The sequence below is a fragment of the Mobula hypostoma genome, chromosome 10 (genome assembly GCF_963921235.1).
Source record: "Mobula hypostoma chromosome 10, sMobHyp1.1, whole genome shotgun sequence".
In the NCBI taxonomy this organism is placed as follows: Eukaryota; Metazoa; Chordata; class Chondrichthyes; order Myliobatiformes; family Myliobatidae; genus Mobula; species Mobula hypostoma.
The window spans coordinates 116,906,437-116,919,767 of NC_086106.1; the positions used below are offsets into that span (position 1 = coordinate 116,906,437).

Below are 13,331 nucleotides of genomic sequence, written 5' to 3' on the forward strand. Positions count from 1 at the left end.
AGTAAGCACCGAACTCCTTTACGCTTACCGCTCTCAGTGCACTTCTGGTCAGCCGGAACGGTATTACCCACCGAACTCCTCTTCTCCAAAAGTCTCTGTAGTCTCGACCCGGTCCTCTTTCCTCGGCTTTGTGATCCCCCTCTGTGTGTTTTCCTCCGGATTTCAGCAGGGGTGTCCACCACTCTGTTCACTAAGCGGGCTGGCATTTGCTGGTCTGTGGAATACACAATGCGACCTCGCTTCTGTCCTGCGTGTCGGGATGTAACCATTTCCAGTGCTAAAGAAAACCCAAACAAAACTCTCTCTACCAGCATGTTACAGAGGGTGCAACTTTGACGTGTTACCATGAGAAAAAAAATACAAAAAATAACGTAAATTAAGAAGTAAGAAGAAGAAAGTAAGAATAGATCGGAACGGCTGTACCAGGCTGCATGCACGACCGGCGCATGCGCACAGTAATAGATAAGGAACGTTTACAGGCTTTCAGCATTTTCCGGCAGTCCAATTGAATTGTGATTCATTAACAAGGGCAAATAAAAAAAGGTAGGGACAAGTGGAGCATCCGTTGTTGGAGTGGACCACTGTTAGAGTGGGGAGGCTTTGGCTCAACAGTCTTGGGTGAGGCATGTACCTGGTAAGTTTCTTCTTCATTCTTTGTCTGTTGCTACGTAGGTAGAGCAGTGAGAATGGCCCCAGGGGCTGTGTTGTGTCCCTTGTGAGATGTGGGAACTCTGGGAGACCTCTAGCCTCCCGGATAACCACATCTACACCAGGTGCTTCGAGCTGCATCTCCTCAGCGTTACAGAACTGGAGCAGCCGCTCAGTGACCTTTGGCTCATATGGGAAACTGTGGAGGTGATAGATAGGAGTTAGGGGGAGGTAGCACCCCCAAGTTGCAGGAGGGAGGTACCTGGGTGACCGTCAGGAGAGGGAAAGGAAATGGGTAGGCAGTACCGAGTACTCCTTAGCCATTCCCTCAGTAAAGTACACTGTTTTGAATACTGTTGGGGGGTGGGGGTATGACCTAGCGGGGGGAGCTACAGCGACCAGGTCTCTGGCGCTGAGTCTGGTCATGTGGCTCAGGAGGGAAGGTAGGAGAAGTAGACATGAGATTGTGTGGAAGCGATAGAGACACCCAGATGGTATGTCGCATCCTAGGTCCCAGGGTCAGGGGCGTCTCAGAGCGGGTCCACAGAATTCTAAAGGGGATGGGTGAGCTGCCAGAAGTCTTGATACATATTGGCACCAATGACATAAGAAAGAAAAGGGAGGAGGTCCTGAAGAGATAATTTAGGGAGCTAGGTAGAAAGCTGAAAAGCAGGACCTCCAGGTTAGTAAACACAAAATAATCTTCAGATGCTGTGATCAAAGCAAAACTTACAGTACGCTGGATGAACTCAGCAGGTCGGGCAGCATCAGTGGAAACGATGAGTCGACGTTTCGGGCCGGAACCCTTCGTCAGGACTGAAGAATGAAGGAGGACGGAGATCACAGAGGGGGAGCAGTGAGAGAAGGTCTCACTGAACTCCTGTCGAAGAGAGGATTTAAACTTCTTCAGGGTAGGCATACCTCGAAGAGACTTCGCAGCAGAGTAACGAATCGTAAACACAAAATAATCTGCAGATGCTGTGATCAAAGCAAAACTTACAGTACGCTGGATGAACTCAGCAGGTCGCTGCCTGTGCCTTGTGCCAGTGAGGGTAAGAATAGGATGATTTGGCGGATGAATGAGTGGCTGAGGAACTGGTGCAGGGGGCAGAGTTGCGGTTTCCTGGACAATTGGGATCTCTTCATGACCTGTGCAGAAGGGACGGGATACACCTGAACCCGAAGGTGATTAATATCCTTGTATAGGTTTGCTAGAACTGTTAGGGACTGTTTAAACTAACGGCAGGGGAATAAGAGCTGGAGTGATAGGGCTGAGGATGGGGCAATTGGTATACAAGCGGAGGCAGTGTGTAATGAGACTGTAAGGAAGGTCAGGGCATTAAAGGATATGCCGAGAAGGCAGGTGAATGGGGTCGAGTGGGATCCGAGATCAGCCATGATGGAATGGCAGAGCAGACTCGATGGGCTGAATGGCCTAATTCTGCTCCTATGTCTTATGGTCTTATGGACAGGCAGATAATAAGGCAAAATTTCAGGCAGTGGGATGAGTTGCAGTATAAAAGAGTGATGAATACAAAATCAAAAAGGTCTGAATGTGTTATAATTGAAAACATACAGAATATGGAATAAGTAGGTGATCTTGTAGCGCAGTTAGAGATTGGCAGGTATGGCATTGTGGATATCACCGATTCGTTGTTGAAAGAAGATTATCATTGGGAATTTAACATCCAAGGATACACATTGTATTGAAAGGACTGGTAGATAGGCAGAAGTGGGGTGGGGTTGCTCTGTTCGTAAAAAATGAAATTAAATCCTTAGAAAGAGGTGATATAGGATTGGAAGATGTGGAATCATTGTGGGTAGAGTTAAGGAATTGCAAATGTAAAAGATCTTGATGTTTCAGCTATTCTGGATTGAGTGTTGTGTAATGAACCAATTTGATTTGGGAACTTAAGGTAAAGGAACTCTTAGGAGGAGGCAGTGGTATTAATATGATAGAATTCATCCTGCAATTTGAGAGGGAGAAGCTAAAGTCAAGTGTATCAGTATTTCAGTGGAGCGAATGGAATGACAGAGGCATGAGAGAGGAGCTGGCCAAAATTGATTCAAAAGGGACGCTAGCAGAGATGACTGCAGAGTAGCAGTGGCTGGAGTTTCTGGGAGCAATTTAGAAGGTGCAGGATAGATACATCCCAAAGAAGAAGAATTCTGTAGACAGGATGACGTAACCGTGGCTGACAAAGGAAACCAAAGCCACCATAAAAGCAAAAGAGAGCAAAAATTAGTGGGAAGTTAGAGAATTGGGAAGCTTTTAAAAACCAACAGAAGGCAATTAAAAAAGCCATAAGGAGATATAAGATGAAATATGAAGGTAAATTAGCCAATAGTATTAAAGAGGATTCCAAAAGTTTCATCAGATATATAAAGAGTAAAAGGGAAGCGAGAGTAGATATTGGATTGCTGGAAAATGATGCTGGGGAGGTATTAATGTGGGACAAGGAAATGGCGGATGAACTGAATAAATATTTTGCATCAGTCTTCACAGTGGAAGACACTGGCAGTACGCCAGAGGTTCGAGAGTGTCAGGGGGCAGAAGTAAGTGCAGTTGCTGTTATTAGGTGGAAGGCGCTTGGGAAGCTGAAAGATCTGAAAGTAGGTAAGGCACCTGGACCAGATGGACTGCACCCTAGGCTTCTGAAAGAGGTGGTTGAAGAGACTGTGGAGGCATTAGGAATGATTTTTCGAGAATCAATAGATTCTGGCATGGTTCTAGAGGACTGGAAAATTGCAAATGTCACTCATTCTTCACAAAGGGAGGGACACAAAAGAAAGGAAATGATAGGCTGGTGAGCGTGACCTCAGTGGTTGAAAAGATGTTGGATGAGGTTTCAAGGTACTTGGAGGCACATGACAAAGGACAAAGACAGAATGGTTTCCTCAAGGGAAAATCTTGCCTGCCACATCTTTTGGAACTCTTAGAGGAAACTGTCTATAGGGGCACAACTGAGAGCATCCTGACTGGCTGCATCACTGCCTGGTATGGGAACTGTACTTCCCTCAACCGCAGCACTCTGCAGAGAGTGGTGCGGGCAGCCCAGCACATCTGTAGTTGTGAACTTCCCATGATCCAGGACATTAACAAAGACAGGTGTGTAGAAAGGGCCCGAAGGATCATTGGGGACCCAAATTACCCGAACCACAAACTGTTCCAGCTGCTACCATCCGGGAAACAGTACCACAGCATAAAAGCCAGGGCCAACAGGCTCCGGGACAGCGTCTTCCACCAGGCTATCAGATTGATTAAATACAACAGTATTTCTATGTTATATTGACTGTCCTGTTGTACATACTATTTATAATAAGTTGCACATTGCACATTTAGACAGAGACGTAACGTAAAGATTTTTTCTCCTGAAAGGATGTAAGTAATAAAGTCAATTCAATTCAAAATAAAAACTGGATAGACAAAGTTGATGTGTACTTGGATTTTCAGAAAGCCTTTAACAAGGCACCATACATGAGGCTTAACAAGAGCCCATGGCATTACCAGCATGGTTAGAGCATTGGCTGATTGGCAGGAGGCAAAGGGTGGGAATAAAAGAAGGCTTTTCTGATTGTCTGCCAGTGACTAGTTCTGTTCTGCCGGGGTCTGTGTTGGAACTGCTACTTTTTACGTTGTATATCAGTGATTTGGGTGATGGAATTGACAGCTTTGTTGCCGAGTTTGTGGACGATATGAAGAAAGCTGGAGGGGCGTGTAGTGTTGAGGAAGCAGAGAGCCTGCAGAAGGACTTAGACTGATTAGAAGAATTGGTAAAAAAGTGACAGATGGAATACAATGTCAGTAAGCATATGCTTATGCACTTTGGTAGAAGGAATAAAAAACATTCTAAATGGGCAGAAAATTCAGAAATCTGAGTTGCAAAGAGAGTTGGCAGTCCTCATGCAGGATTACCTAAAAGTTAACTAGCAGGTGATGAGGAAGGCAGATGCAATGTTAGCATTCATTTTGAAAGGTCTAGTATATAACAACAAGGCTTTATCAGGCATTGGCCAGACCACATGGAGTATTGTGAGCAGTTTTTGGCCCTTGTCTAAGAAAAGATGCGCTGGTATTGGAGTTGGTCCAGAGGAGGTTCACTGGAATAATGATTCCAGGAATGAAATGGTTAATGTATGAAGAGCGTTTGATGGCTCTGGGCCTGTACTCACTGGAGTTTAGAAGAATAAGAGGGGATCCCATTGAAACCTATCGAATATTGAAAGAGCTAGACAGAGTGGATGTGGAGAGGATGTTTCCTGTAGTGGGGGAACCTAGGATTGGAGGGCACAACCTCAGGATGGAGGGAGGTCCATTTAGAACAAATTTCTTGTTGTTGCAGGTGACTGTGGGGGCCAGGTCATTGGGTGTACTTAAGTTAGAATTCGACAGTTTCTTGATTATTCAGGGCATGAAAGGTTATGGGGAGAAGGCAGGAGAATGGAGTTGAGAGGGAAACGGATCAGCCATGATAAAATGGCGGAGAAGACGCGATGTGCCAAATACCGTAATCCTGCTCGTTTATCTTATGGTTTAAGAGGAATCTGAGGGGAAACTTCTTCACTCAGAGGGTGGTGTGAGTGTGAACCGAGCTGCCAGCAGAAGTGGTGGATGTGGTTTCGTTTGTAACATTTCAGGGAAGTTTGGATAGGGACATAGATGTGGGGGGTCTGGAGGGATATGGTTTGGGTGCAGGTAGATGGGACTAGGCAGAAGACCAGATTGGCATGCACTAAATGGGCCAAAGGGCCTGTTTCTGTGGTTTAGTACTCTGACTTTATATTCTAATTCTGTTCTGTCTTTTATATTCTAAATAATACTCATTTGTCATTTAATGCCTGATGTAAAAAGAAACCTGAGTAAGTAATAGAATCTTTCGGAACGGAAGAGCTATTGCCTAGTGACTAGATTTATTTTTTCCATTAGGTGACATGCCCGAATCAGTCACGCGCTCCCTGCATACTGAAAATAAAGAGCAATACCTGTTACTGTTGCGATCTTTATAAATGCGGCAGGTGAGTTTCCCTTGAATTTCTGCGTGTCTACATCTTGAAATAAAGTTTGCTTTAACGTAAGTTGCCTGTTCACTGTTGAGCTCATTTTTGTTTCCATTCTAAAATTATTATCAGTAAATTGTATTAGGGTTATCTCAAATCCTGTTTGCCCGTCAATCCTATGCTCATTGGCACCCAGCCTCCATTTTAACACTATCATCCTTATCTTCAAATCCTCCGAGACCTCAGAATCAGAATCAGGTCTATTTTTACTGACCAAAGTCATGAAATTTGATGCTTTGCGGCAACAGTACTGCAAAATACATAAAAATGCTTAAAGTACAATAAGAAATACAGTGGATTCCGGTTAATTGGGACACATCGGAACCAGTACATCTTGGCCCAGTTACGCAGATGTCCCAATTTGCTGACATTTCATGGAAATGATTAAAAAGGTATAAAAAAGAACTGGCATTTAACTGAATAACAAATTAGAACACCACCAATATTACTACAGTGCTATAAAACTGTGCATTAGTTTGTGATAGTTATCGACAGAGGAATTCATGCAGTGTACACTGCCGTGTTCTTTTGATTGACGGTAAATAAACAAAATCAGCGCAGACATCTCGTGCAGATAATGGATTGCTTTCATACAACACACATCAAAATTGCTGGTGAACGCAGCAGGCTAGGCAGCATCTCTAGGAAGAGATACAGTCGACATTTCAGGCCGAGACCCTTCGTCAGGACTAACTGAAGGAAGAGCTAGTAAGAGATTTTAAAGTGGGAGTACTAGCTCTTCCTTCAGTTAGTCCTGACGAAGGGTCTCAGCCTGAAATGTCGACTGTACCTCTTCCTAGAGATGCTGCCTGGCCTGCTGCGTTCACCAGCAACTTTGATGTGTGTTGCTTGAATTTCCAGCATCTGCAGAATTCCTCGTGTTTGCTGCTTTCATACAATGCTTTGAACGATTGTATCCTCCAAATCTTCATTTTCATTTTAACATTCAAGATGATTGTCGATGCCTTCAAATTCATTGTAGTTCCGAATTTGCTGAATAGTACAGTTGTTTCATTTTCACTCCCTGCTGTTTCTGGCATCTCCAAGACTGAATGCGTGAAACCACAGTGAGCAGAACCATTCTGAGTTGTCATACTGATTATTTCTTGCCAACTGTCTGTGACAGAAATGACTTTTTTGAACTCAAACCCATGTAATTGATGCTATTTAAAAACTATTTGCTCTAAGCACGTTGTAGTGTCTGATGGCCACACAAGTGCAGGTGTCTGATGCTTTTTAGAAATGGTTTAGCAACAGTTTCCTGTCCCAAATAAATGAAAGGAATCCCAGCTATTTTCTCGATAAGCTTTTGTTTTTAAGAGTTGTCCCAAATAAGCAACTGCCCCAATTAACTGGAATCCACTGTATATATATATATTTTTTAAATTAATTAAGTAGTGCAAAAACAGAGCAAAATAGTGTGGTAGTGTCCATGAGTTGGTTCATTGTTCATTCAGAAATCTGATGGCAGAGGGGAAGAAGCTGTTCCTAAGGTGAGTATATGTCTTCGGGCTCCTGTAACTCCTCCCTGATGGTAGTAATAAGAAGAAAAGAGCAAATCCTGCCCCCTGGCACTGCTCTGCCATCTGTCCCACACCCTTCCCATGGCACTCCACCCTCACCGTTCCCAACATCCTTTGCTCCTGCCAGATTTACAAACTCGATATCTGCTCCACATTGACAAATACTGCACTGTGCAAAAGTCTTCAGCACCCTAGGTATATATATATATATATATATGTGCCTAAGACGTTTGCAGAGTCCTGCACCTGTGTCACTCTGTTCTACAACTTTCCCCAGGGCCCTTCTGTGTAAGTCCTGCTCTGGTTTGTCTTACCGGAATGCAACGCCTCACATTTTTGTCAATTAATCTCCATCTGCCATTCCTTACCAGTTGATGAAAGTTTCATCATAATCTTAGATAACCTTCTGCACTGTCCACGATACCATCTTTTTTATATATTGAAAATGACCCTAAACCCAGTCTCCTGTCCTATCCCTAAAGTCACAGTGTTAGGGAGTTCAAGTGAGAGGCTCCTGCCCCCACAGGATGAATCGACTCCTCCATCAGCTGAGGTGTTTTGTCCTGGGAACTGAACGCTTTACCTGCTGACATTGAGCATTCCTGGATAGACTGCATGATTTTCTCAGAGAAGCCCAAGCTACCAGTCCAGTGCACCACACACGGAATGCTGGAGGAGCTCAGCAGCTTTCAGGCAGCATCTGTGGGAATGAATAAACAGCCGATGCCTCGGGCCGAGAGCCCTCATCGGGACTGGTGAGGAAGAGGGAAGAAGCCAGTGGAGGGGAGAGGTGACAGGTGAGGGGGAAAGTAAGTGGGTGGGGGGAAGGGAGACGATGTGAGAAGCTGTGAGATGATAGATGGAAAAGGTAAAGAACATTTGGAGTTTGGAGTTTGTCCTCCCAAAGTGTACTACCTCACACTTCTCCAGATTGAACTCCATCTGCCACTTCTCAGCCCACTTCTGCAACCTATCAATGTCTCTCTGCAATCGTTGACAATCCTCTACACTATCTACAACACCACCAATCTTTGTGTCATCTGAAAACTTGCCAACCCACCCTTCTACCCCCACATCCAGGTCGTTATTAAAAATCACGAAAAGTAGAGGTCCCAGAACTGATCCTTGTGGGACACTGCTAGTCACAATCCTCCAATCTGAATGTACTCCCTCCACCACGACCCTCTGCTTTCTGCAGGCAAACCAATTCTGAATCCACCTGGCCAAACTTCCCTGGATCCCATGCCTTCTGACTTTCTGAATAAGCCTACCGTGTGGAACCTTCTCAAATGCCTTACTAAAATCCATATAGATCACATCCACTGCATAAAGGGCTGAAGAAGAAGCAATCTGATAGTAAAGGAGAGTGATGTACAGTACACTGTGGGGGGATAAGATTCTGACCATCTACCCTGTCTCTCAGAAACTCTTGCTGGCTGTCTCTCAACCTCCAACAGAGTAAACAATCCAAGTTTACCTAATCTCTCCTTTTAGCTGATACGCTCCAAAGCCCTCCCCCATCATTTCCAGTCCCGATGAAGGGTCTCAGCCCAAAACATCGGCTTCCCCCGCCCCCAATAAATGCTGCCTAACCTGCTGAATTCCTCCTGCATTTCGTGTGTGTGTTTCTGGAGTTCCAACATCTGCAGAATCGCTTGTGTTTATCAGTCTGGTGCAAACAGCAGGGAGTAGGAAATCAGGGAGGTGTTCCTTAGACAGGGACAAGCCCCAAAGAGATTGAGCAGCTAAACTGCTGGACTGGGGCTGATTGGGAACTTGGGAGCAAACGGGCTCACTAGGGGAAAGGCAATTCTGGATTGAGTGTTGTGTAATGAACCAGATTTGATTGGGGAGTTTAAGGTAAAGGAACCTTTAGGAGGCAGTGATTATGATAGAATTCACCCTGCAGTTTGAGAGGGAGAAGATAAAGTCAGATGTATCAGTATTACACTGGAGTAAAGGAGATTACAGAGAAATGAGAGAGGAGCTGTCCAAAGTTGATTGGAAGGTGACACTATCAGCGATGATGGCAGAATAGCAGAGACTGGAGTTTCTGGGGCCAATTTGGAAAATGCAGGACAGATAAATCCCAAAAAAGAAGCATTCTAAAATAGAAGGAGGATAACGCAACTGTGACTGACAAGGGAAGTCAAGGACAGCATAAAATCAAGAGTGTGCTTGTAATATAACAAAAATTACTGGGAAATTAGTGGATTGGGAGGCTTTTAAAAACCAACAGAAGACAACCAAAAAAATCCGAAAGGAGAGAAAAGATGAAAAATGAAGGTAAACTGGGCAATAATATAAAAGAAGATACCAAAAATTTTTGTCAACTATATAGAGAGTAAAAGTGTGATTAGATGTGGATATCGGACTGCTGGAAAATTTAGCTGGATAGGTAGGAATGGGGGACAAAGAAATGGCAGATGAACTTAATAAATATTTTGCATCAAACTTCACTGCGGAAGGTATTAACAGTATGCCAGAAACTAGAGAGGGTCAAGGACAAGAGTGAGTGTAGTTGTTATTACTAAGTAGAAGGTCTTGGGGAGCCGAAAGGACTGAAGAAAAGCAGCATACATCATCAGGGACCCCTTCCTCTCAAGTCATGCTCTCTTCTCACTGCTGCCATCAGGAAGAAGGTACAGGAGCCTCAGGATCCACACCACCAGGTTCAGGAATAGTTATTACCCCTCAACCATCAGACTCTTGAATCAGTGGGGATAACTTCACTCAACTGAATTTCTAACTCAAGTTAGAAATGTGTGCAATAAAGGAACAGCAGTTATAATGGGTGACTTCAATCTACATGTAGATTGGGTGAACCAAATTGGTAAAGGTGCTGAGGAAGAGGATTTCTTGGAATGTATGCGAGATGGTTTTTTGAACCAACATGTCGAGGAACCAACTAGAGAGCAGGCTATTCTGGACTGGGTTTTGAGCAATGAGGAAGGGTTAATTAGCAATCTTGTCGTGAGAGGCCCCTTGGGTAAGAGTGACCATAATATGGTGGAATTCTTCATTAAGATGGAGAGTGACATAGTTAATTCAGAAACAAAGGTTCTGAACTTAAAGAGGGGTAACTTTGAAGGTATGAGACGTGAATTAGCTAAGATAGACTGGCAAATGACACTTAAAGGATTGACGGTGGATATGCAATGGCAAGCATTTAAAGGTTGCATGGATGAACTACAACAATTGTTCATCCCAGTTTGGCAAAAGAATAAATCAAGGAAGGTAGTGCACCCGTGGCTGACAAGGGAAATTAGGGATAGTATCAATTCCGAAGAAGAAGCATACAAATTAGCCAGAGAAAGTGGCTCACCTGAGGACTGGGAGAAATTCAGAGTTCAGCAGAGGAGGACAAAGGGCTTAATTAGGAAGGGGAAAAAAGATTATGAGAGAAAACTGGCAGGGAACATAAAAGCGGACTGTAAAAGCTTTTATAGATATGTAAAAAGGAAAAGACTGGTAAAGACAAATGTAGGTCCCCTGCAGACAGAAACAGGTGAATTGATTATGGGGAGCAAGGACATGGCAGACCAATTGAATAATTACTTTGGTTCTGTCTTCACTAAGGAGGACATAAATAATCTTCCAGAAATAGTAGGGGACAGAGGGTCCAGTGAGATGGAGGAACTGAGCGAAATACATGTTAGTAGGGAAGTGGTGTTAGGTAAATTGAAGGGATTGAAGGCAGATAAATCCCCAGGGCCAGATGGTCTGCATCCTAGAGTGCTTAAGGAAGTAGCCCAAGAAATAGTGGATGCATTAGTGATAATTTTTCAAAACTCGTTAGATTCTGGACTAGTTCCTGAGGATTGGAGGGTGGCTAATGTAACTCCACTTTTTAAAAAAGGAGGGAGAGAGAAACTGGGGAATTATAGACCGGTTAGCCTAACGTCGGTGGTGGGGAAACTGCTGGAGTCAGTTATCAAAGCTGTGATAACAGCACATTTGGAAAGCGGTGAAATGATCAGACAAAGTCAGCATGGATTTGTGAAAGGAAAATCATGTCCGACGAATCTCATAGAATTTTTTGAGGATGTAACTAGTGGAGTGGATAGGGGAGAACCAGTGGATGTGGTATATTTGGATTTTCAAAAGGCTTTTGACAAGGTCCCACACAGGAGATTAGTGTGCAAACTTAAAGCACACGGTATTGGGGGTAATGTATTGATGTGGATAGAGAATTGGTTAGCAGACAGGAAGCAAAGAGTGGGAATAAACGGGACCTTTTCAGAATGGCAGGTGGTGACTAGTGGGGTACCGCAAGGCTCAGTGCTGGGACCCCAGTTGTTTACAATATATATTAATGACTTGGATGAGGGAATTAAATGCAGCATCTCCAAGTTTGCGGATGACACGAAGCTGGGTGGCAGTGTTAGCTGTGAGGAGGATGCTAAGAGGATGCAGGGTGACTTGGATAGGTTGGGTGAGTGGGCAAATTCATGGCAGATGCAATTTAATGTGGATAAATGTGAAGTTATCCACTTTGGTGGCAAAAATAGGAAAACAGATTATTATCTGAATGGTGGCCGATTAGAAAAAGGGGAAGGTGCAACGAGACCTGGGTGTCATTATACACCAGTCATTGAAAGTGGGCATGCAGGTACAGCAGGCGGTGAAAAAGGCGAATGGTATGCTGGCATTTATAGCGAGAGGATTCGAGTACAGGAGCAGGGAGGTACGACTGCTTTGTACAAGGCCTTGGTGAGACCACACCTGGAGTATTGTGTGCAGTTTTGGTCCCCTAATCTGAGGAAAGACATCTTTGCCATAGCGGGAGTACAAAGAAGGTTCACCAGATTGATTCCTGGGATGGCAGGACTTTCATATGAAGAAAGACTGGATGAACTGGGCTTGTACTCGTTGGAATTTAGAAGATTGAGGGGGGATCTGATTGAAATGTATAAGATCCTAAAGGGATTGGACAGGCTAGATGCAGGAAGATTGTTCCCGATGTTGGGGAAGTCCAAAACGAGGGGCCACAGTTTGAGGATAGAGGGGAAGCCTTTTAGGACCGAGATTAGGAAAAACTTCTTCACACAGAGAGTGGTGAATCTGTGGAATTCTCTGCCACAGGAAACAGTTGAGGCCAGTTCATTGGCTGTATTTAAGAGGGAGTTAGATATGGCCCTTGTGGCTATGGGGGTCAGGGGGTATGGAGGGAAGGCTGGGGCGGGGTTCTGAGTTGGATGATCAGCCATGATCATAATAAATGGCGGTGCAGACTCGAAGGGCCGAATGGCCTACTCCTGCACCTATTTTCTATGTTTCTATGTTAACTGAAATGTTTCCACAATCTATGGACCCACTTTCAAGGACTCTTCATCTCATGTTGTCAATATTTATTGGTTATTTATTATTATTAATATTATTTCTTTTTTCTTTCTTTTTGTATTCGCACAGTTTATTGTCTTTTTTGTCCACCCTGCTGGTATGGTCTTTCACTGATTCTATTATGGTTATTAGATTTATTGAGTGTGCCTGCAAGACAATGAATCTGAGGGTTGTATGTGGTGACATGTATGTACTTTGATAATAAATTTACTTTGAACTTTGAATTTTGGAACTTTGAAGGTAGATAAGTCACCTCGGCTAGATGGAATACATCTCAGTGTTCTGAAAGAGGTGACTGAAAAGGTAGTGGAGGCATTTCTAATGATCTTTCAAGAATCATTAGATTATGGAATGTTTCCAGATGTCTGAAAAATGGCAAATGTCACTCCACTCTTTAAAAAGGGAGGGAGAAAGAAGAAAGGAAATTATAGGCTGGTCAGATGCTGGGAAGATGTTAGAGTCTGTTATTAAGGATAAGATTTCTGGGTACTTGGAGGCACATGATGAAGCAGGCCAAAGTCAGCTTGTTTCCTTAAGGGGAAATCTTGCCTGACGATTCTGTTGCAATTTTTTGAGGAAAATACAGGCAAAATAGACAAAGGAGAGTCCGTGGATGTTGTTTACGTGGACTTTTGAGAAGGTCTTTGAGAAGGTGCTGCACATGAAGCTGCTTAACAAGATAAGAGCCCATTGTATCACAGGAAATATACTGGCATTGGTAGAAGATTGGCTGACTGGCAGGAGGTAAGGAGTGGGAAT

General features: G+C 43.9%; 1 protein-coding gene across 4 annotated transcripts in view; it reads left to right on the forward strand.

Moving 5' to 3' along the window:
• The window catches only part of tmem255a (transmembrane protein 255A), a 108,928-nt gene that overhangs the window by 73,041 nt on the left and 22,556 nt on the right, over positions 1–13,331 (forward strand). For all 4 annotated transcript variants that reach the window (XR_010019618.1, XM_063061448.1, XM_063061446.1 and 1 more), the window contains exon 6: positions 5,576–5,664. Coding sequence is in view for 3 of the 4 variants with exons in the window: in XM_063061448.1 (XP_062917518.1) it covers positions 5,576–5,664 (89 nt within the window). In the remaining variant the exon portion in view is untranslated. The remainder of the gene's footprint in view (positions 1–5,575; positions 5,665–13,331) is intronic.